Source organism: Seriola aureovittata, chromosome 21 (assembly GCF_021018895.1).
Source record: "Seriola aureovittata isolate HTS-2021-v1 ecotype China chromosome 21, ASM2101889v1, whole genome shotgun sequence".
Taxonomy (NCBI): domain Eukaryota; kingdom Metazoa; phylum Chordata; class Actinopteri; order Carangiformes; family Carangidae; genus Seriola; species Seriola aureovittata.
Genome location: NC_079384.1, coordinates 8690446 through 8711742, shown reverse-complemented (window position 1 = coordinate 8711742; position 21297 = coordinate 8690446). Strand labels below are relative to the sequence as shown.

The window sequence follows — 21297 nt, the reverse complement described above, 5'->3', positions numbered from 1 at the left end:
CATCTCCAGCCAAGGAAAAGCGGGATGAGCTGTGATGTGCATCACACACTGTTGTGCTCACAGCAAAGAGACCCGACCATACATGACAAATGACCCTCACTGCTTGTTATTCTGCTGAAGGTCAACAGTCAGAGGCAACAATTTCAGAGACACTTAAGCCAGGGAACCATTGGTCATGTTGACTTCATTTTGAAGACTGAAGGGTCTGAAATTAATCTGTTTACTGGAGCACAGCGGTGCAGTGGTTTGCACTGTTGCCTTAGAAGGAAGGAAGTAAGAAGGTTCTGGGTTCGAACCTGCAGACTGACTTTGTTGGAGTTTGCATGTTCTCCTCATGCCTGCATGCATGGCTCTCCTCTGGGTAGTCTGGCTTCCTCCCACAATCCAAAGACATGCAGGTTAGGTGTATTGGTGACTCTGAATTGCCTGTGAGTGGTTGTTTGTCTCTTTGTCAGCCCTGTGATAGACCTTTCCAGGGTTTACCCGGCCCAATGTCAGCTCCAGCCCCCCTGTGACCCTAAGCCAGGGACCAGTTTCCCCTCTGTTTCCACTCTTTATGCTAAGCTAAGTTAACTGGCTGCTGGCTGTAGCTTCATATTTGCGATACAGACATGAGAGTGGTGTCAATATTTTCATCTAAGAGAGTGAACAAGTGTAGGTAGAACTATTCCTTTAATATGGATGCAGGTCTGAGATGATCCATTCCTCTGAGTGGATGAGGGTCGTTAATAAAACACTTGCTCTGATTCCCACGTATTTCTTTTTGTGGGGTTTACTTTCAGATCATTCAGACTAGTCAGTACTAGTCTCGTGGCTAGTCCTCTTTAAAACCTTTCCAAACTTCGCAGACATTCAACCAACAGATAACACAGAGGAAGCTCAAATATTCACTTCTCTCTTTCAATTGTTTAATGCAGAAAGAGCAGAATGCAGTCCAAGCGGGGTGGGGGGGCATTGAGGACAGAACGCCCCCTCAAGGCCTGCTGTCTTTAGACAACAAAAGCTGTGAGATATTTGTAATCCACCCCCCTCTTATTTATTTTGGGAAGAGAGCAGACACATCAGCCTTGTGGTCAACTACATTCCCAGCTTCCACAACTTTATATAATCATCAGGACTCTTCTCTCCCTCCGAGTACAGTGAAGAGCGATCCACCCTGTAAAGACTTCATCCCATAATTACCTGTCTGTCTATGGAGGATTGTTAAGTACTTTAGATAACACGCATGCCTCAGCAGCTTACAGGCACTGCAATTTCACTAAGGATGATTAGGATACGGGGGAGACCCCTATTGTCCATTATCCTTTATCCACCCTGATAGGCTTGAGTTTATTCAGATGTAGTCAATTGAAATGCAAATTCGTGCACATCCTCGGCTGTATTTTGTCATCTTATGAGTAATGTCTTTCTTTCTCCAAGTCCTAATTATGTTGAAGGAGTTTTCAACATGACAGCAGTTTGAGATAAAAGATTCATATCACAAGTTCTTATTGTTGACTATATGGCAAATGAGAAACTCCCATTAGGTGTGATGATATCTCAGAGATGGCCAGATGCAGGAAAAGATCCTATTCATCACAAGTCATCTTATTAAGCTCACTTTGTGTCACTGGGTATTGTAGAAGAGAAATTGGGAACACGGCTCATATCTGTGGATCAATGTCTTCTTTCTTGCTTGGTCTGAATGCATTCCAAAGTTTCAATTGTTGAGTTGCTGAAAAGAAATGTGATTTAAATTTCCGTCTCTTTCCCTCTAGACCTATGACTGTGCGAAAAGGAAAACGCTTAGGCATCTCCATCCAGGAGCACATGGCCATCGACGTGTGCCCGGGCCCCATCCGCCCCATCCGTCAAATCTCTGCTTACTTCCCTCGTCTCTCACCCACTTCTTCCTTCTCTGAGCCGCTCTCGCCCAATCAGGTGGCAGCTCCCACCACACTCAGCCCTAGCACTGCAGGTCAAGGGGAAGGGGCAGTTGGAGGGGGAGGCGGCAAAGGGAGCAGCGGCCTGTTGTCACCGTTATTAACAGGGGGGGCAGGTGGAGGGGGCTCACTGTCGGCCATGAGCAGCATGGACACCTCCATTGAGATCGACAGCTGTGACAGCGATGATAACAGTGAGTCACCTGAAAGTAATGACCTGGTTTCACTGAAGCTTCTTGACAATAGAAGAGAAATTATTTCAACACTTATATGAATTTGGGAGAAAAGGCCTAGCACAGAATTAGTTATCAGCCTCAAGGTTTCTGTTCTAGCACAAGTTCACAGTGATAGTGAAACAATGGGTCTTTAACGAAAGTAAACAAAATCAGGTTTCTCATTTCTAGCTAACAACCACTGACATTGTTGGCTCAAATGACAACTACTACTATAATGTTGAACAGTTCCTTTAAACTAACAAAGTGTTGAGGCATGGAGACAATTGCTGCTGGTCTGTAGGTTGTGTTTCCCCCTGCCATCATTCTCCATCGCTATTCCAGGCAATGAAGTCATCAGGACAAAAGCAATTAACAATGTAATCGTATGACTTCTTATTAACTGCCTTCCAGCCTCCCTGGGAACATTAGAGTTTGACCTACTGTATGAGAAAGCCACCAGCTCCTTACACTGCACAGTCCTGAGAGCAAAGGTAAGTACTCTCCACTGAAAACTCCACCAGAACCACCACAGGTAGTTTGTCTTGCACCAATACAAAGTCAGTTCTACTGAGAATAAGTTATCGTTTAACTTTGTGTCAGTTGTGTTCATGTGTTCAACCTATGACACCAAAGATCAAAACAACAAATTCTGTTTTTAGCCATGCTAGAGGCATAGCTCCAGGGATGATAATGTCTTGGTTGGCGCACTGCTTTGGTCCAAACTGAAATATCTCAACAAATAGACAATGGCTTGCCATAAAATTGCAAAGATATTCATGGTCCCCAGTGGATGAATACTTGTGAGTTTGGTAATCCTTTGACTCTTCAAGACTTTCCTGCTGTAAAAAATAAACTTGTAGGTCATCTACGCAAACAGATTATTATTATTATTATTATTATTATTATTAATAATTATTATTACATTTTGTTGTTTCATGACCTCCAGTGGCTATAAGAGACATGATGGGAGCAAATGTTAAATAATAGTCAACATTATTTCCTATTTCTACCACAATGAACCTAAACAACCTACACTGGCCACCATTAGGTTGACATTTTTCATGAAATGTCTCAACAACTATTGTACTTTTTGTTTAGTGCTAATTATAAAATGTTAGCATTCTAACACATTAAAGTAAAACAGTGAACATGGCAAACATTTTACCTGCTAAACATCAGCATCTGACCATCGTCACTGTTAGCATGTTAGTGTGCTAAAATCAGTGTTTACCTCTGAGCACCCCTGTGTCTAAGCAGAGCCGCACAGAGCACAGTTTTTAATCCTTAATGTTTTACGTTGTTTTAAAACAGGCTGTGAGGTTTCTGTATTATGTCAGATTAAAACATCTTATATCCTCTCTGTGTCTATAAGGGTCTGAAACCGATGGATTTCAACGGTTTGGCTGATCCTTACATCAAGCTGCATCTTCTGCCAGGAGCTTGCAAGGTCTGATTTTAGTATCAGAGCATCATTTTGATTGAAAAAGACCATCAGAAAAAGAGTGCACACTTAATTCATTCTATAATTTTAGAGTTTCAGAGACCAGTAAATCTGCACTGAGGCAAAATGAAGCATTTGTTTTTCCTGTTGCAGTTGTTTGCTGTTTGCAGCTCTTGGAAAAAGCTTGGGGTTACATTATTGTTTTCCTCCCCCCCGCTGTGATTTACAGGCCAATAAACTGAAAACCAAGACTGTTCGCAACACGCTGAACCCTGTGTGGAACGAGACACTCACTTACTGTGGAATCACTGAGGAAGACATGTATCGCAAAACACTCCGGTAAATGTTTACTGTAGAGGCTTTCTCACTCTTGTCCGCCTCATTTCCTGCCTGTCTGTTCTTTTTTTCCCATCAGAAAGTTGACTCCTGCTTACAAAGGATTTCTTATCCTATATCTCAATCTCAGAGTCTTTATCCTTTCTCCGTTTCACTATGTTCCCTCTCTCCTTCCATCTCCGCTGATTCTTTGATCCTCCTTTGTCACCTCACCTTCGTTCCTCCCTGTCCTCACATCTCTCCTGTCCACAAGGATCAGAGAAGATCTCCCCTCATTCCTTCTAAACCACCCTTTTCTCTTTTGTCTTTCCTTCCCTCTCTCTCCCCCTGCCTTTCTCTCTTTCCAAGTTGCAGTGACAGATTGAGGTCAGACTAAGCACTGCAGGGTGTTTTAATTTCATTGACCCCCTCCAGAGGTGACAAAAGCTGCGAATTGTATCTGCCTGTGACTAAAACTTTGCCATGGCACACGTGGGATTTAAATAGGATCGACGGTTGAGGTCTCGGGGGAAATTAGAGAAACTGGATCCACCACTGGCCTACGACACTGTGTTAATTCAACAGAGGCATTTAAAGATCAGGAGACAGAAAGTTTGACCTATTGAGACACGTAAACATGTTGAAGTTGTCCCCTGCAATGCACTGATCTTACAAATTGTTTGCCAAGTAATTTTTTTCAGGGACTGAATGTGACCACCTTTTCACATGCATAAATCTTTATTATGAATAATCCATCCCATAGTTCAGCCATCTTAGGGTAGGGCCATTCTTGTCCCTAAGAATGTGACTAAAAGGGTTTCTTTCCAGACTTACAAAAGAAATCCATCACAGGAAAGGTAGGTTTTCCAATTTCTCCTCTGACAGCAGCTTCATTCGACCAGAACTCAATGCAACCAGGAGATACGCCACATTTGAAAAAAGAGCTGAAGCCTCATTTTTTCTAGCCTGGAGAAACTGCAGCTACATATTGTTTTTAATTCTCCAACTTCAAAGCTGCAGCAGTAGGTAACAAACTGCAGCATATTCTCTGAGGGTTCATAAAACGGAAATGTAAGAAAATGCAGATCTTACAGTATCAGAAGAGTTTAAATTGCATATTTATATTCCCTTATGATGACAGGATAATTCTACCTTAATATCTCATCATATTGATCTATTATCTCATCTAGTTATCATATCTAGTTTTGACTTAGTAACTTAATATTTTCACTTATCTCAGAGATACTAAGTCAAAATCATGAGATAATGAGTTAAAATTGTGAGATACACAGAAAGAATGAGATAGAGAAAAATTATGACTTACTAAATAAAAATTATACCCAGTCACAATTGTGACCTTTTATTTCATAATTTTGACTTCTTAAATCAATATTTTGACTTATTATCTCATCATTTTAAGTTATGTTGATTTGAAGCCGCTCACAGAGTTAGACAATGATCCATGAATTCCCATGTTCTCATTGTGAGCAGGTGACTGCCTGTGACTGTGGCCGTCCACTCTGGTGCCATGAGATTTCTCTCCCTGCTTTACTGACATTATGAAATCTTTTTGATGCAGGAAATGTGTGCATTACTTCATGCTGTGTAACTGCACTCGTTGTACCTTCACCCATCGCTCCATCCTCAAGCCCCTTTGATCACAGACTTTGCTTGTATATCTATTGCACCATCTCTCTACTCTCACCGCTGACTGACTCGGTCTCTCTTTATTCTCCTCTGCTCTCACTTCTTTTTTGCTTCCTACCCCAGTCTTTTCTGTCTTTTTTTCCCTTCCATGTTCTTTCTTTCCTATTTCGCTGCTATTCGACTCTGAAGAGTTCTGGCTAATAAGCTACAAGACTAGAAATTACTTCTAGGGATGTCAACCCATATCTGGTGTCCCCAGGCAGCTGGCCTCCTGCACCTTTCACATTCCTTGCAAAACAATGTTTTATTACCAGACACTGAAGGTAGCAGGTGACTGCAAGGTTTCATTCCTATGGTTATAAACTCAGTTAGAAGTCAAGTAAAACAGCTGATGAAAAGGAAGCATGTTCATATCTGTATTTCTCCTCTGCCAGATGCATTCTTAATTTTCCTCTCCTCCTCGCATGTCTTTCATTCACATTTACATAAAAGACAGACAAAAGCAATCATGCTGGATTCCAGTTAACCTGTAGCATACTGATTTTTTCACATCTGCCTATAGACATGCACATTTGCGCGCATAAATGACTCTTCACGGACACACACACATGCAAATTTAAATAAATTCTTCAGTTTTTATCTCTGCCTCTCACCCACGTCAGTCCATCCTTCGCTCGGCAGCTTTTGATTTCACATATGCAGCCTCCCTCCATCGCCTTCACTCCTCTCTGCTGCTCCCACCCACTTACGCATTTCGAGTGACATAATGGCAGGTGCAAAAGTTTGCCAGGCCCATAAATATGGATTGAATTAACCCTGCAGATGCACTTTCACACTATCTGAATTCCCACGGGAGGGAAAGAGGTAATTACTGTGTCTACAGATGCTGGCTTTAGACATAGGTGATTTTTCTGACTGTGTGCTCTTTAATGTGGGTCAGGTTTCTGTCAACAATTTCCTTCCCTCATTATAATGTTGTCACAACATTAAGAATAATTGAATGAGTCATAAAATGCTGTTGTTTGACTACCGCCCTCCCTCACAAAAGCACACCATGTTTCCCTTTCTCCTCATCTTTGTCTCTCGCTCTCTCTCATTAACCAACATCCCCCACCCCCCTGAATCCTACCCCCACCCCTGTCTCTCACTCCCAGGGTGTCCGTGTGCGACGAAGACAAGCTGACACATAATGAGTTCATTGGGGAGTCGCGGGTGGCCCTACGCCGTGTGAAGCCTGACCAGACCAAACACTTTAACATCTGTCTGGAGCATCCGCCTCCTGTGAGAAGAAGAGCAGAAGAGAGGGGGAGCAGAAAGAATAAAAAGAAGGATAGGAAAGAAAGACTAAAAGGAAGGAAAGAGGATAATGAATGTGTATGATGAGAGAGATAAATCACTGGAGGGTACAGTAATATTCAATATATTAAGGCTTCCTGTCTTACTCACATTCTCATCTTTTAAAGTAGAAAAAAAAGATGGAGGAGGGGCAAAGGAGGACAGGAAATGCGACAACAGGGAGGCATTAAAAATGTCGATATACACTACCAATCCACTTTCATGATGACCACACACCTGGGTCTCATGATAAAACACCAATGTGTCTGCCATATCGATCGAAAAAGAACTGGACAAATGCCTCCCAAAAAGGTGCTGGACAACATGTCCCAAAATACCTCAACTCACTCAAGATCACCCCCCTTTATTTGACATTAAAGACTGATCAATGCTGATATTGATATCAGAGTAAACAGGAAATAAACAGGCTGGTTTGTAAATATTTAAAGCCAGGATCCCTCAGATATGTTTGATACTGTTTAAGAAAGAAACAGAACAGTGAACCTCGACTGAAATGACATTCTTATGAATAATACTAAATAACACTAACAGCTGCAGTGGTACCACTTTCTAATACAGCGCCGTTTATTACGAATTTTCAAGTTGTAATTAATGGCTTTATTAATAGTTAATAAATAATTAACGAATGCTTTATAAATAGGAACAAAATTTGGGTTGCCATGTTGTGAAAAAAAAAAAAAAACTAAACTACTGTCTTTTCTATTTGGTAATAATGCATTATTAAATGTTGGTAATCAATAAATGCTTAGTAAGTTCTTAATAAACTACTTTTTCACAACCTGATGACACCCAATTTTGTTTCCTATTGATGGTTTAACTGATCTATGGAGCATTAATACATGATTAAGCTGTTAGTAACAACTTATTTCTTTATAAAGGATGTGTTGTTAGAAAGTTGTACAGCTGAATAAAGAAAGGTCATGGTCTAATATGCATAAAAATCATCCTGTGCAGATACTTTACATGGCCTAAAGTATGTGGACAAATATGTGGACACCAAAATATTACACCCATACATGATTTCAAAGCCACAGGCCTAAAACTGCTCCCTTAACACCCTCAAGTCTTTGGAGAAAGCTTTCCACAAGATTTGGGATCTAGCTTCAGGGATTTGCTCTCATTCAGCCTCAAGAGCATTAGTGATTGTTGATGGGCAATGAAGCCTGTCTCACAGTCTCTGTTAAAATTCATCAAAAAGGTCTTGCTTATGGTTGATGTCAGGGCTCTGTGCAGACCTGATCTTCCACACTAAACTTGGAGAAAACCAAAAGAAAAACCAAACTGTTGCCACAAAGTTTGAAACATACTTTTGTCTGAAATAACATTGTGTGCTGCAGCATCAAGGTTTAAGAGCCCAAACCAAGAAAAACAGTTCCAGTCCAAAAGTAAACGAAGGACAGGTGGGTCCACATGTTTTTGGCCACACAATGTATAATGGATTAAGCCAATATCAGCTGGTGATATTGGTCCACTGACATAATTGAGATGATTATTGCCTCCTTTACAAATTACAAATATAAACTAAACAGAGAACAGAGTATCACATCTATTCTTATAGCCCACAAATAGCTTTTTGTGCAGGCTAAATGTCAGCTGGGTCAACGTGGGAAAAGGGTACACAGTAGAGTGGAGGAATAAAAGGTGAGGAGAAAGAGCGAGAGGAGAGGGGGGCCGGTGGAGTGTCAATAGAAAGAGAGAGAGATGAGAAACAAATGGATTAAAAAATAAAAGTGGTGGAGAGCGGGGGGCATGTGTGTGAAAAGAGGCAGGAGGGTGCTGGGTTTTTGTTCTTTATGAGTTGGAAAGGGCTGTTGGTATTAAATTGGCCCTCTGAGGCCGGTGGCCACTCTGCGATCAAACGCTAAACCCCCTTCTGTCATCCTGCGAACCAGACACTGTGTCAGACCTGTAATTTTCAAAGTGGCCTCACCCTTGACACATCCATGTCTTCCTCTTCAATCTTTCCTCCTTTAAGCTGCTTGTATGGCTTTTCTGTCAGTCATACCTCATATTATTTATCTCTTTCTCTCCTTTTTGCTCTCTATACCTCCAGCTGGCATCACCAACTGCGATGAGCACAGCCCTGAGAGGAATCTCCTGCTACCTGAGAGAGGTGAACGCATGACTCCTCTGTCTGTTTTGGTCGACGTGACCCTCCTTCCGTCTGTCTGTCCACTCAGAGTCCAGCTTCCAACCTGTGCTAAAAGACTAGACCCAGGTCACCTTGTCCAGTATGAAACTAAAATGACTAAATGGCTCCAAAATATTTTCTCTGTGCCTTGGATTTGCTCTTATCTATGGCAAGCAACATTCTTAGTAAACCAATGTTACCATTAATTAAGCAAAATTAATACACAACATTTAGATGATTGTTTGCATGATTTGCACATACTTTTATATTTAATTATACCCAGACTTGCCCGTTAAGATGTGTGCCATTAAAATCAAAGCAATTAGCACAAATTGAGTATACTAATACTTCACATCACTGCTAACCATCTTGCAAATCATATTAATGTATGTTCTCTACTGTTCCAGGAAATTTTTGGTTTCCATTCCTTTTCTGTGAGACACAAAAATCAATTAAGTCACTTGAGTGATGTAATCCATTAAGCCAGCATTAATTTATTGTTATGAGGTAATTAAGTGCAATAGCCTACATTTCAAATCACCCTGTGGTTAGACTGGTTAATTGAGTTTGATTTTTGTATCACAGAGAAATTAATTACAAATAATGGCTGCCTGATGTATTAATATCTACGTAGCCTTATTTCACTGTTGTAGGTGGTCGAGGTGGAGCAAAGTTACAAATATATATTGCTAGGCATTGAACCATTCCTGGAAGACATTTTTGAGTATAATTACATCTTAAAAACCTTACTTTCTTAAAAAACTAGGAAAAAAATCTGTCCGTGCAGTAAGAATACTGTATTCAATGAGTTTTTACTTTTAGATATTTTTGTAAATGTTCTAAAAAGGAGAAGAACTGTGAAAATGTCGTAGAGGTCAGATTTCTTCACCTTCCTTAAAGAAATTAAAGATTTAAAGGACTCAAGTACAGATTAAGTAACTTGATAAGAAGAAGATTTTGTGCACTGGAAATGTATTATATTTCAAAAGATCACACAAAGTAACTATATACATAGTAACTAGAGCTGCTGAGTAAACAGTGCCATATTTGCCTTTGAAATTCAGTGAAGTAAAAGAGTAAAGTAGCAGTACTTGAGTAAATTCACTTAGTTACTTTACAACACTGAGTAACACAAGTGGAGATGAGCCAGTATTGTCATAAAATTTGCAAACATTGTAATGAGAGAATGTCTGACATTTTGACCTGATTAGAGCCATTGTTTGATTGGCCAAGTGGAATAATTGACCAATCATTTCAGCCCTAATAGTTAATTTATATAGTGGCCCATGTGTTTATGTAATGCTGCTACTTCATGACTCAGCTCAGCTTGACTAATCTATTTGAGATTAACCATCTTTGTTGTGTTTGTCCATACTGTTTATTGTATTTCTTAATTTGATTTAATTTAATTTGATCTTTTTGACCTTTTCCAATGTATTCTTTATATTTATCCACAAATTTTCCATTACTCATGTTTTTTAAACAAAACATGAGTAACATTAGCCACTACAAGCTACTTGTCATACCAGACCAAATAGGGTTGTAGCAGCAAAACCTGATTGGTCAATAGTGTTTTTTTTGTTATTACATATGAATTCAATCTTTTATTATATTTTATTTTTTTTTAACAGGTCATAAAAATTGAAAGATAATTTCTAGTAAACAAAAATCTTAGTGTCTCAGGTTTTTTAACCACAGAGATGATTTTAGAGCCAGTTGTCTCATCATATATTTGGGTAAATCACGGAAGCAGCTAAACCCAAGGACCAGTGTAGTCCTTTAACTTCATTGGAGTTAAACAGCTGCCTCTGTGTTTCTCACCATATTTAGGGTTGTTTAATGTGTCTGCTGATCATCCTGTTTTCTCGCCTCGCAAACCCACCCACAAATTCATCTCGTTCCCATTGATCTGTCACTGTGTGTGTTTGTGTGTAGCTGTGTGTCGCTGTCTCCACGCTAATGCCTGTTTATTTCCACCTCCCTAATGAGTTGCTCTCTATCGATCTGTGAAGGTCTGAGCTGTTTTATTTGCAGATACCTGGTACAAATTATCCTCAAAAACTGCGAGTTTTAAAGTCTCCTACTCGTTGGCGACAGATGGTGAATTGACTGTTGGCAGTAATGATAATTCCCATAGAAAAACAGAGGCAAGGATAGGGAAAAGACTGAAAAGAGAGAATTAGGAGAAAGAAGGGGCCAAGCTGTTGAGACAATTAGAAACAGAGAGGGAGGAGCATGCAAGAGTGTAGGGTGTGTGGCATATTGATCGCCTTGACTGTCCACCTATCGCCTGAAGATAAGACTTAATGAGAGACTGAGGAATCTAAAGTAGAGACATTCAAGGAAAAATATGCTACAGGAGTAATGGAATTCATATTAAAGTTATATTATAGGCAGTAGAGCAGAACCTTCTCCAGTTTCTGTGGTGAAACAACACAGATAACTCGGCTGAAAATCCTGCACCTGCAGTGATGAAAATTCTTAAATAGCAAACATGCATCTTTCCTATAAATAACATACATACATTTGTGCTGTTGGCCATGACGGTGAGTCACGCTCTTGTGAGAACATCGTCTTCCCCTTCTTCACCCTCTGTCACTGCTTCCTCACTTCTTTCATCTGTCACTTTGAATCTACTCAGTTGCTCTGCTTGTTGTCAAACGCTTTGCTAACAGTTTGATGTTGTCCATGGAAAATACTCAGGCCACAAGCGACAAAGTGCATTAATATGACTTAAAGGCTGAGGCTTTGGTTTTTTTTCCTAGACAGGTCTTTGCCATCGGACCGACTGCACTCCTGTTTTGTTCTCAGTGACAGTGATAGCTGGCTCTGTCTCTCAGCTGTGGCAGATGAGCTCAAATGTTAGATGAAAGTCATAGTGTTCTTTAGATGAGTCTGCTTATGAATGACAGAAGAGAGATGAGCCACATCACAGCGAGAAACACAAAGTACATTTTAAAGCAAGACGTATGTAAACTTTGAAAGAAGAAATGACACACTTTTCCTCATAATTCAAAGCTGAATTCATAGACAATAAAAGTCACCCAGGGTCGATTCAGTACCCTCAGGGCTTTTGCAGCTGCAGCCTGTATGAACAGTAACATATAGTGGCTAATGTGTAGAACCTATAAATGATAGATATTGCTGTATAGTGAACATTACTGACTCCTTTTTCTGACTTGATGATTCTTCTTCACTTGTATTTCTGCTGGTATGCTACCGGACCAGAATAAAGGGGTCCAGATAAAGCATCAGGTTTTGGGTCGGGTTTGGGCCATTTTGTTGTGTGTTTGTACAGAGTTGGACCAGGTCCAGGCTTAATGATTTTCATTTCTTACCTCTTGGATGTTATGTGTTGCAAGTAGACATGCAATAGCAAATGGGATGAGTAAAAGGGCGTAGACAATGCATTGCATTAGCCTGATAAGCTAACGGTCAACAAATGAAATAAAGCAGGACCATAAACTTGAGTCTCTGTGGTGTTTTGGGTCTTGGCAGGTTTCGGCAGTAACAGTTTGGTTCAGACTGGGCAGGTCTTAAAGACATGGTGGAATTCAGCTGGAATTGTGTTTTAGGCCTATACAGAAGTCTATACTTTTACAATGTTTTAGCATTCATCCTGTCAACTTGTGGCAAATGTAGCCACTGTTCACCAAACGTTGGGCTTATTTTAATATTTGCTGTGCCCCAATAGACAAACCTGCAGTGTTTCAATGGTTTATTTTCACTGCAGCCTTAAACCTACATCAATTGATTTTTTGGTTTCAGTAAAAACAACACTGACCTATTATCACCTCATTAAGTTGATATGTCGAGTATGTTTACAGACAGCTATGGCTTTTGCACATTGAACAGACACAGAGCAACATTGGCATTCATTTGAAGTCACTGCTTGAATCCAAAAGTCCAGGGTTCGTCAGTATGAGAGACCCCATTACACTTACTCATTTAATCCACAGGTAATACATAAAAAATATTGATTGCAGAATAGTATGAATATTATTGCCTGTTTCATCAGCAGGTCATGGCACAAGGCTCTGATGCATCATGTTCAGGCATCATTTTAACTCTGAACCTTAAGTCACTAATTTACCAGCTAGTTGTGCAGCTCATGCACCACCTCCCTGTATTTTTTCTTCCTATCTGTTATGTTCTCTCTCTCCTTCAGTGGGAGACAGAGCAGCAGAGAAGTCTAGAAGAGCGAGGCCGTTTGCTGCTCTGCCTGCAGTTCCTCCCTCCGGCCAGTGACAGCGATGTGAAGGGCGAGGCCAAGGAGAGGACTCGTGGTGGGCTGTGTGTGGGTGTAAAACGCTGTGCCCACTTGGCAGCCATGGATGTCAACGGCTACTCAGACCCCTATGTTAAAACGTAAGGATGACGTCAAACCTCTGACTGAAAGCCATGGGATTTATATGCATTGTTGTATTTGATTAAATGAAGTGGAAAAATGTTTGTACATTAATGAAAAACAAATGATTATTTAACCATCAAATTTAGCATTTAATTGGACACATTTATAAGATGAATACACAATACACACAGCTTAGACTGATGGACTGTCAATTCACGATACTAATTTCACTAATTTCCACATGACCTATCCAGTTTCAGTCTCCCCTCCACCATATTACCTGTCGTTGGCTCATATTGACTCCATGAATCACCTTTTGTTGTCCCTCATGAATGATATATGACTTGAGTTAACCCCCACATAAGGTAATGGTGATAGATGAGAGCAGCTTTCACACAAGTGGAAGCAATTGTGAAATATATCACTCATTCATCAAGATAATGAGAACAGTGTGTGCGTATGTATTGGCAGCCTTCAAAGTGGACTGAAAGGCATGACATGATCTAATGTTATGGGCGTATTGTATCTGTAGTGTATAGGAGATGCCAGATTAGGAAAAGTCGGGTCGGGTGCTATTATTAATATTATAGAGGTCCTCTGGAGTTTCATTACTCAGTGATGAAAGAAAAGCAATACTGTGTGTGGGTTTGTGTCTGTGCTAGAAAGGGCAGAAGGTTCCTGGCCTGAATGATGCACCCTGACAGAAATGGACAAATGAGCTTTAAAATCCCCTTCTTCTTCTTCACTCTGCGTACTCCTGAGTGCTGGTTCTGACTTTGAGTTTGTGTCTGGAATAAGAAGAACATAAATAATCTCCCATCACGAACATAAACACGCACATAAAGACGAGCATGCCACCATGCTCATCTCACCTCAGTATACACTCAAAGTAAAGGACGTAGGTTTGGTCTCAACACTGGTAGGGATGCGACAACACCGCAAACCCTCCAAAATAGAGATATAAGCTTTTAAATGCAGTCAACCAAAAGGTTTATTAATATAAAAGAACTGAATTTACATTCAGCAATGCCCATATGTAACTGCAGTATATGGACGTCAAAAGCTGCATAGTATAATAAGGCATTAAATATCATTAAAACGTCATAGTGTCATAAGGCCTAAAATAAAAAAAAAAACATAACAATATAATGAGCCATAAAAATGTCAAAAAACGTCATAGTATAGTAAGGTATAAAACGTCATAAAAACGTCATAGTATAGTAAGGCATAAAATCATCAAAAAACATCATATTATAGTAAGGCATAAAACGGCAAAAAATGTCATAGTATAGTAAGTCATAAAAAGTCAAAAAACCATCATAGTATGGTAAGGCATAAAATGTCATAGTATAGTAATGCATAAAACTTCAAAAAAACTTCATAGTATAGTAAGGCATAAAAAGTCATAAAAACGTCATAGTAACCCTCCAAAATAGAGCTATAAGCTTTTAAATGCCGTCAACCAAAAGGTTTATTAATATAAATGAACTGAATTTACATTCAGCAATGCCCATATGCAACTGCAATATATGGACGTCAAAAGCTGCATGGTATAATAAGGCATGAAATGTCGTAAAAACGTCGTAGTATAGTAAGGCATAAAATGTCATAGTATAGTAAGGCATAAAACGTCATAAAAACCTCATAGTATAGTAAGGCATAAAAAGTAATAAAAACCTCATAGTATTGTAAGGCATTAAATGTCATAGTATAGTAAGGCATAAAAATCATCAAAAAACATCATAGTATAGTAAGGCATAATATGTCATAGTATAGTAAGGCATAAAAAGTCAAAAAACATCATAGTGTAGCAAGGCTAAAAAAGTCATAAAAACATCACACTATAAGAAGGCATGAAATGTTGTAAAAATGTCATAGTATAGTAAGGCATAAAATGCCAAAACATGTCATAGTATAGTAAGGCATAAACGTCATAAAAACCTCATAGTATAATAAGGCATGAAATGTCATAAAGATGTCATGGTATATTAAGGCATAAAATGTCAAATAACGTCATAGTATAGTAAGGCATAAAAATCATCAAAAAACATCATAGAATAATAAGGCATGAAATGTCATAATATAGTAAGGCATAAAAAGTCAAAAAACGTCATAGTATAATAAGGCATGAAATGTCATAGTATAGTGAGGCATAAAAACTCAAAAAACATCATAGTATAAGAAGGCATGAAATGTCGTAAAAGCGTCATAGTATAGTTAGGCATAAAAAGTCATAAAAACATCATAGTATATTAAGGCATAAAACATCAAAAAACGTCATAGTATAATAAGGCATGAAATGTCATAGTATAGTAAGGCATAAAAAGTCCAAAAATGTCATAGTATAAGAAGGCATGAAATGTCGTAAAAACGTCATAGTATAGTATGGCATAAAATGTCATAGTATAGTAAGGCATAAAATGTCATAAAAACATCATTGTATATTATGTCATAAAACGTCAAAAAACTACATAGTATAGTAAGGCATAAAAAGTCATAAAAACATCATAGTATAGTAAGGAATAAAAATCGTCAAAAAACATCATAGTATAATAAGGCATGAAATTTCATAGTATAGTAAGGCATAAAATGTCATAGTATAGTAAGGCATAAAAAGTCATAAAAACGTCATAGTATAGTAAGGCATAAAAATTGTCAAAAAACATCATAGTATAATAAGGCATGAAATCTCGTAAAAACGTCATAGTATAGTAAGGCATAAAATGTCATAGTATAGTAAGGCATAAAATTTCATAAAAACATCATGGTATATTAAGGCATAAAACATCAAAAAATGTCATAGTATAGCAAGGCTAAAAAAGTCATAAAAACATCACAGTATAAGAAGGCATGAAATGTCATGGTATAGTAAGGCATAAAACGTCATAAAAACATCATGTTATATTAAGGCATAAAACGTCAAAAAACGTCATAGTATAGTAAGGCATAAAAAGTCATAAAAATGTCATAGTATAGTAAGGCATAAAAAGTCAAAAAACGTCACAGTATAAGAAGGCATGAAATCTCGTAAAAACGTCATAGTATAGTAAGGCATAAAATGTCATAGTATAGTAAGGCATAAAAAATCATAAAAACATCATAGTATAGTAAGGCATAAAAATCATCAAAAAACAACATAGTATAGTAAGGCATAAAAAGTCATAGTATAGTAAGGCATAAAAAGTCAAAAAACGTCATAGTATAAGAAGGCATGAAATGTCGAAATAACCTCATAGTATAGTAAGGCATAAAATGTCATAGTATAGTAAGGCATAAAACATCAAAAAATGTCATAGTATAGTAAGGCATAAAAAGTCAAAAAACGTCACAGTATGAGAAGGCATGACATCTTGTAAAAACGTCATAGTATAATAAGGTATGAAATGTCATAGTATAGTAAGGCATAAAAAGTCCAAAAATGTCATAGTATAAGAAGGCATAAAAAGTCATAAAAACGTCATAGTATAATAAGGCATAAAATGTCATAAAAACATCATGATATATTAAGGCATAAAACGTCATAAAAACATCATGTTATATTAAGGCATAAAACGTCAAAAAACGTCATAGTATAGTAAGGCATAAAAAGTCATAAAAACATCATAGTATAATAAGGCATAAAACGTCATAAAAACATCATGATATATTAAGGCATAAAACGTCAAAAAATGTCATACTATAGTATGATATAAAAATTGTCAAAAAACATCATATTATAATAAGGCATGAAATGTCATAGTATAGTAAGGCATAAAAAGTCAAAAAACGTCATAGTATAAGAAGGCATGAAATGTCATAAAAAATGTCATAGTATACTAAGGCATAAAAACATCAAAAAACATCGTAGTAAAGTAAGACATAAAATGTCATAATATAGTAAGGCATAAAAAGTCATAAAAACATCATATTATATTAAGGCATAAAACATCAAAAAATGTCATAGTATAATAAGGTATAAATGTCATAAAAACATCATAGTATAGTAAGGCATTAAAAGTAGAAAAAAAACGTCATAGTATAGTAAGGCATAAAATGTCATAAAAACATCATTGTATATTATGTCATAAAACGTCAAAAAACTACATAGTATAGTAAGGCATAAAAAGGCATAAAATGTCATAGTATAGTAAGGCATAAAAAGTCAAAAAACGTCATAGTATAAGAAGGCATGAAATGTCGAAATAACCTCATAGTATAGTAAGGCATAAAATGTCATAGTATAGTAAGGCATAAAACATCAAAAAATGTCATAGTATAGTAAGGCATAAAAAGTCAAAAAACGTCACAGTATAAGAAGGCATGACATCTTGTAAAAACGTCATAGTATAATAAGGTATGAAATGTCATAGTATAGTAAGGCATAAAAAGTCAAAAAATGTCATAGTATAAGAAGGCATGAAATGTCGTAAAAACGTCATAGTATAGTAAGGCATAAAAAGTCATAAAAACGTCATAGTATAATAAGGCATAAAACGTCATAAAAACATCATGATATATTAAGGCATAAAACGTCATAAAAACATCATGTTATATTAAGGCATAAAACGTCAAAAAACGTCATAGTATAGTAAGGCATAAAAAGTCATAAAAACATCATAGTATAATAAGGCATAAAACGTCATAAAAACATCATGATATATTAAGGCATAAAACGTCCAAAAATGTCATACTATAGTATGGCGTAAAAATTGTCAAAAAACATCATATCATAATAAGGCATGAAATGTCATAGTATAGTAAGGCATAAAAAGTCAAAAAACGTTATAGTATAAGAAGGCATGAAATGTCATAAAAAATGTCATAGTATACTAAGGCATAAAAACATCAAAAAACATCATAGTAAAGTAAGACATAAAATGTCATAATATAGTAAGGCATAAAAAGTCATAAAAACATCATATTATATTAAGGCATAAAACATCAAAAAACGTCATAGTATAGTAAGGCATAAAACATTATTAAAACCTCATAGTATAATAAGTCATAAAAAGTCATAAAAACGTCATAGTATAGTAAGGCATAAAATGTCATGGTATAGTAAGGCATAAAAAGTCAAAAAACGTCATAGTATAAGAAGGCATGAAATCTCGTAAAAACGTCATAGTATGGTAAGGCATGAAGTGTGATAGTATAGTAAGGAATAAAAAGTCATAAAAACGTCATAGTATAGTAAGGCATAAAAATCCTCAAAAAACATCATAGTATAGTAAGGCATAAAATGTCATGGTATAGTAAGGCATAAAATGTAATAAAAACATCATGGTATATTAAGGCATAAAACATCAAAAAATGTCATAGTATAGTAAGGCATAAAAAGTCATGAAAACGCCATAGTATAGTAAGGCATAAAAATCGTCAAAAAACATCATAGTATAATAAGGTATGAAATGTCATAGTATAGTAAGGCATAAAAAGTCCAAAAATGTCATAGTATAAGAAGGCATGAAATGTCGTAAAAACGTCATAGTATAGTAAGGCATAAAATGTCATAGTATAGTAAGGCATAAAAATCGTCAAAAAACGTCATAGTATAGTAAGGCATAAAAATCGTCAAAAAACGTCATAGTATAGTAAAGCATAAAAAGTCATAAAAACGTCATAGTATAGTAAGGCATAAAAATCGTCAAAAAACATCATAGTATAATAAGGCATGAAATATCATAGTATAGTGAGGCATAAAAGTCAAAAAACGTCATAGTATAAGAAGGCATGAAATGTCGTAAAAACGTCATAGTATAGTAAGGCATAAAATGTCATAAAAACGTCATAGTATAGTAAGGCATAAAAAGTCAAAAAATGTCATAGTATAGTAAGGCATAAAAATCGTCAAAAAACATCATAGTATAATAAGGCATGAAATATCATAGTATAGTAAGGCATAAAAAGTCCAAAAATGTCATAGTATAAGAAGGCATGAAATGTCGTAAAAACGTCATAGTATAGTAAGGCATAAAAAGTCATAAAAACGTCATAGTATAGTAAGGCATAAAAATCCTCAAAAAACATCATAGTATAGTAAGGCATAAAATGTCATGGTATAGTAAGGCATAAAATGTAATAAAAACATCATGGTATATTAAGGCATAAAACATCAAAAAATGTCATAGTATAGTAAGGCATAAAAAGTCATGAAAACGCCATAGTATAGTAAGGCATAAAAATCGTCAAAAAACATCATAGTATAATAAGGTATGAAATGTCATAGTATAGTAAGGCATAAAAAGTCCAAAAATGTCATAGTATAAGAAGGCATGAAATGTCGTAAAAACATCATAGTATAGTAAGGCATAAAATGTCATAGTATAGTAAGGCATAAAAACTCATAAAAATATCATAGTATATTAAGGCATAAAACGTCAAAAAACGTCATAGTATAGCAAGGCTAAAAAAGTCATAGAAACATCACAGTATAAGAAGGCATGAAATGTTGTAAAAATGGCATTTTATAGTAAGGCATAAATTGCCAAAAAACGTCATAGTATAGTAAAGCATAAAAAGTCATAAAAACGTCATAGTATAGTAAGGCATAAAAATCGTCAAAAAACGTCATAGTATAGTAAGGCATAAAAATCGTCAAAAAACGTCATAGTATAGTAAAGCATAAAAAGTCAAAAAACGTCATAGTATAGTAAGGCATAAAAATCGTCAAAAAACATCATAGTATAATAAGGCATGAAATATCATAGTATAGTGAGGCATAAAAGTCAAAAAACGTCACAGTATAGTAAGGCATAAAATGTCATAGTATAGTAAGGCATAAAAGGTCATAAAAACATCATGGTATATTAAGGCATAAAACGTCAAAAAACGTCATAGTATAGCAAGGCTGAAAAAGTCATAGAAACATCACAGTATAAGAAGGCATAAATTGCCAAAAAATGTCATAGTATAGTTAGGCATAAAACTTCATGAAACATAATGTTATATCAAGGCATAAAACGTCAAAAAACGTCATAGTATAGTAATGCATAAAAAGTCATAAAAACGTCATAGTATAGTAAGGCATAAAAATCGTCAAAAAACATCATAGTATAATAAGGCATGAAATGTTGTAAAAATGTCATTTTATAGTAAGGCATAAATTGCCAAAAAATGTCATAGTATAGTAAGGCATAAAACGTCATAAAAACATCATGTTATATTAAGGCATAAAACGTCAAAAAACGTCATAGTATAGTAAGGCATAAAAAGTCATAAAAACGTCATAGTATAGTAAGGCATAAAAATCATCAAAAAACATCATAGTATAGTAAGGCATAAAATTTCATAGTATAAGTAAAGCATAAAAAGTCAAAAAATGTCATAGTATAAGAAGGCATGAAATGTCGTAAAAACGTCATAGTATAGTAAGGCATAAAATGTCATAGTATAGTAAGGCATAAAAACTCATAAAAACGTCTGGTATAGTAAGGCATAAAAATCATCAAAAAACATCATAGTATAGTAAGGCATAAAAATCGTCAAAAAACATCATAGTATGATAAGGTATGAAATGTCATAGTATAGTAAGGCATAAAAAGTCCAAAAATGTCATAGTATAAGAAGGCATGAAATGTCGTAAAAACGTCATAGTATAGTAAGGCATAAAAAGTCAAAAAAACGTCATAGTATAAGAAGGCATGAAATCTCGTAAAAACCTCATAGTATAGTAAGGCATAAAATGTCACAAAACGTCATAGTATAGTAAAGCATAAAATGTCATAGTATAGTAGGGCATAAAAGGTCATAAAAACATCATGGTATATTAAGGCATAAAACGTCAAAAAACGTCATAGTATAGCAAGGCTGAAAAAGTTATAGAAACATCACAGTATAAGAAGGCATGAAATGTTGTAAAAATGTCATTTTATAGTAAGGCATAAAACGTCAAAAAACGTCATAGTATAGTAAGGCATAAAAGTCATAAAAACGTCATAGTA

At 36.3% G+C, this 21297-nt stretch overlaps 1 protein-coding gene across 1 annotated transcript in view; it reads left to right on the top strand.

Annotated features, from left to right (window-relative positions):
• The window catches only part of LOC130162304 (double C2-like domain-containing protein alpha), a 37949-nt gene that overhangs the window by 2526 nt on the left and 14126 nt on the right, over nt 1-21297 (top strand). The window contains exons 2-8 of the mRNA XM_056365993.1: nt 1758-2116; nt 2549-2628; nt 3510-3584; nt 3808-3917; nt 6695-6821; nt 8950-9009; nt 13196-13395. Of these exons, the coding sequence (XP_056221968.1) occupies nt 1758-2116; nt 2549-2628; nt 3510-3584; nt 3808-3917; nt 6695-6821; nt 8950-9009; nt 13196-13395 (1011 nt within the window). The remainder of the gene's footprint in view (nt 1-1757; nt 2117-2548; nt 2629-3509; nt 3585-3807; nt 3918-6694; nt 6822-8949; nt 9010-13195; nt 13396-21297) is intronic.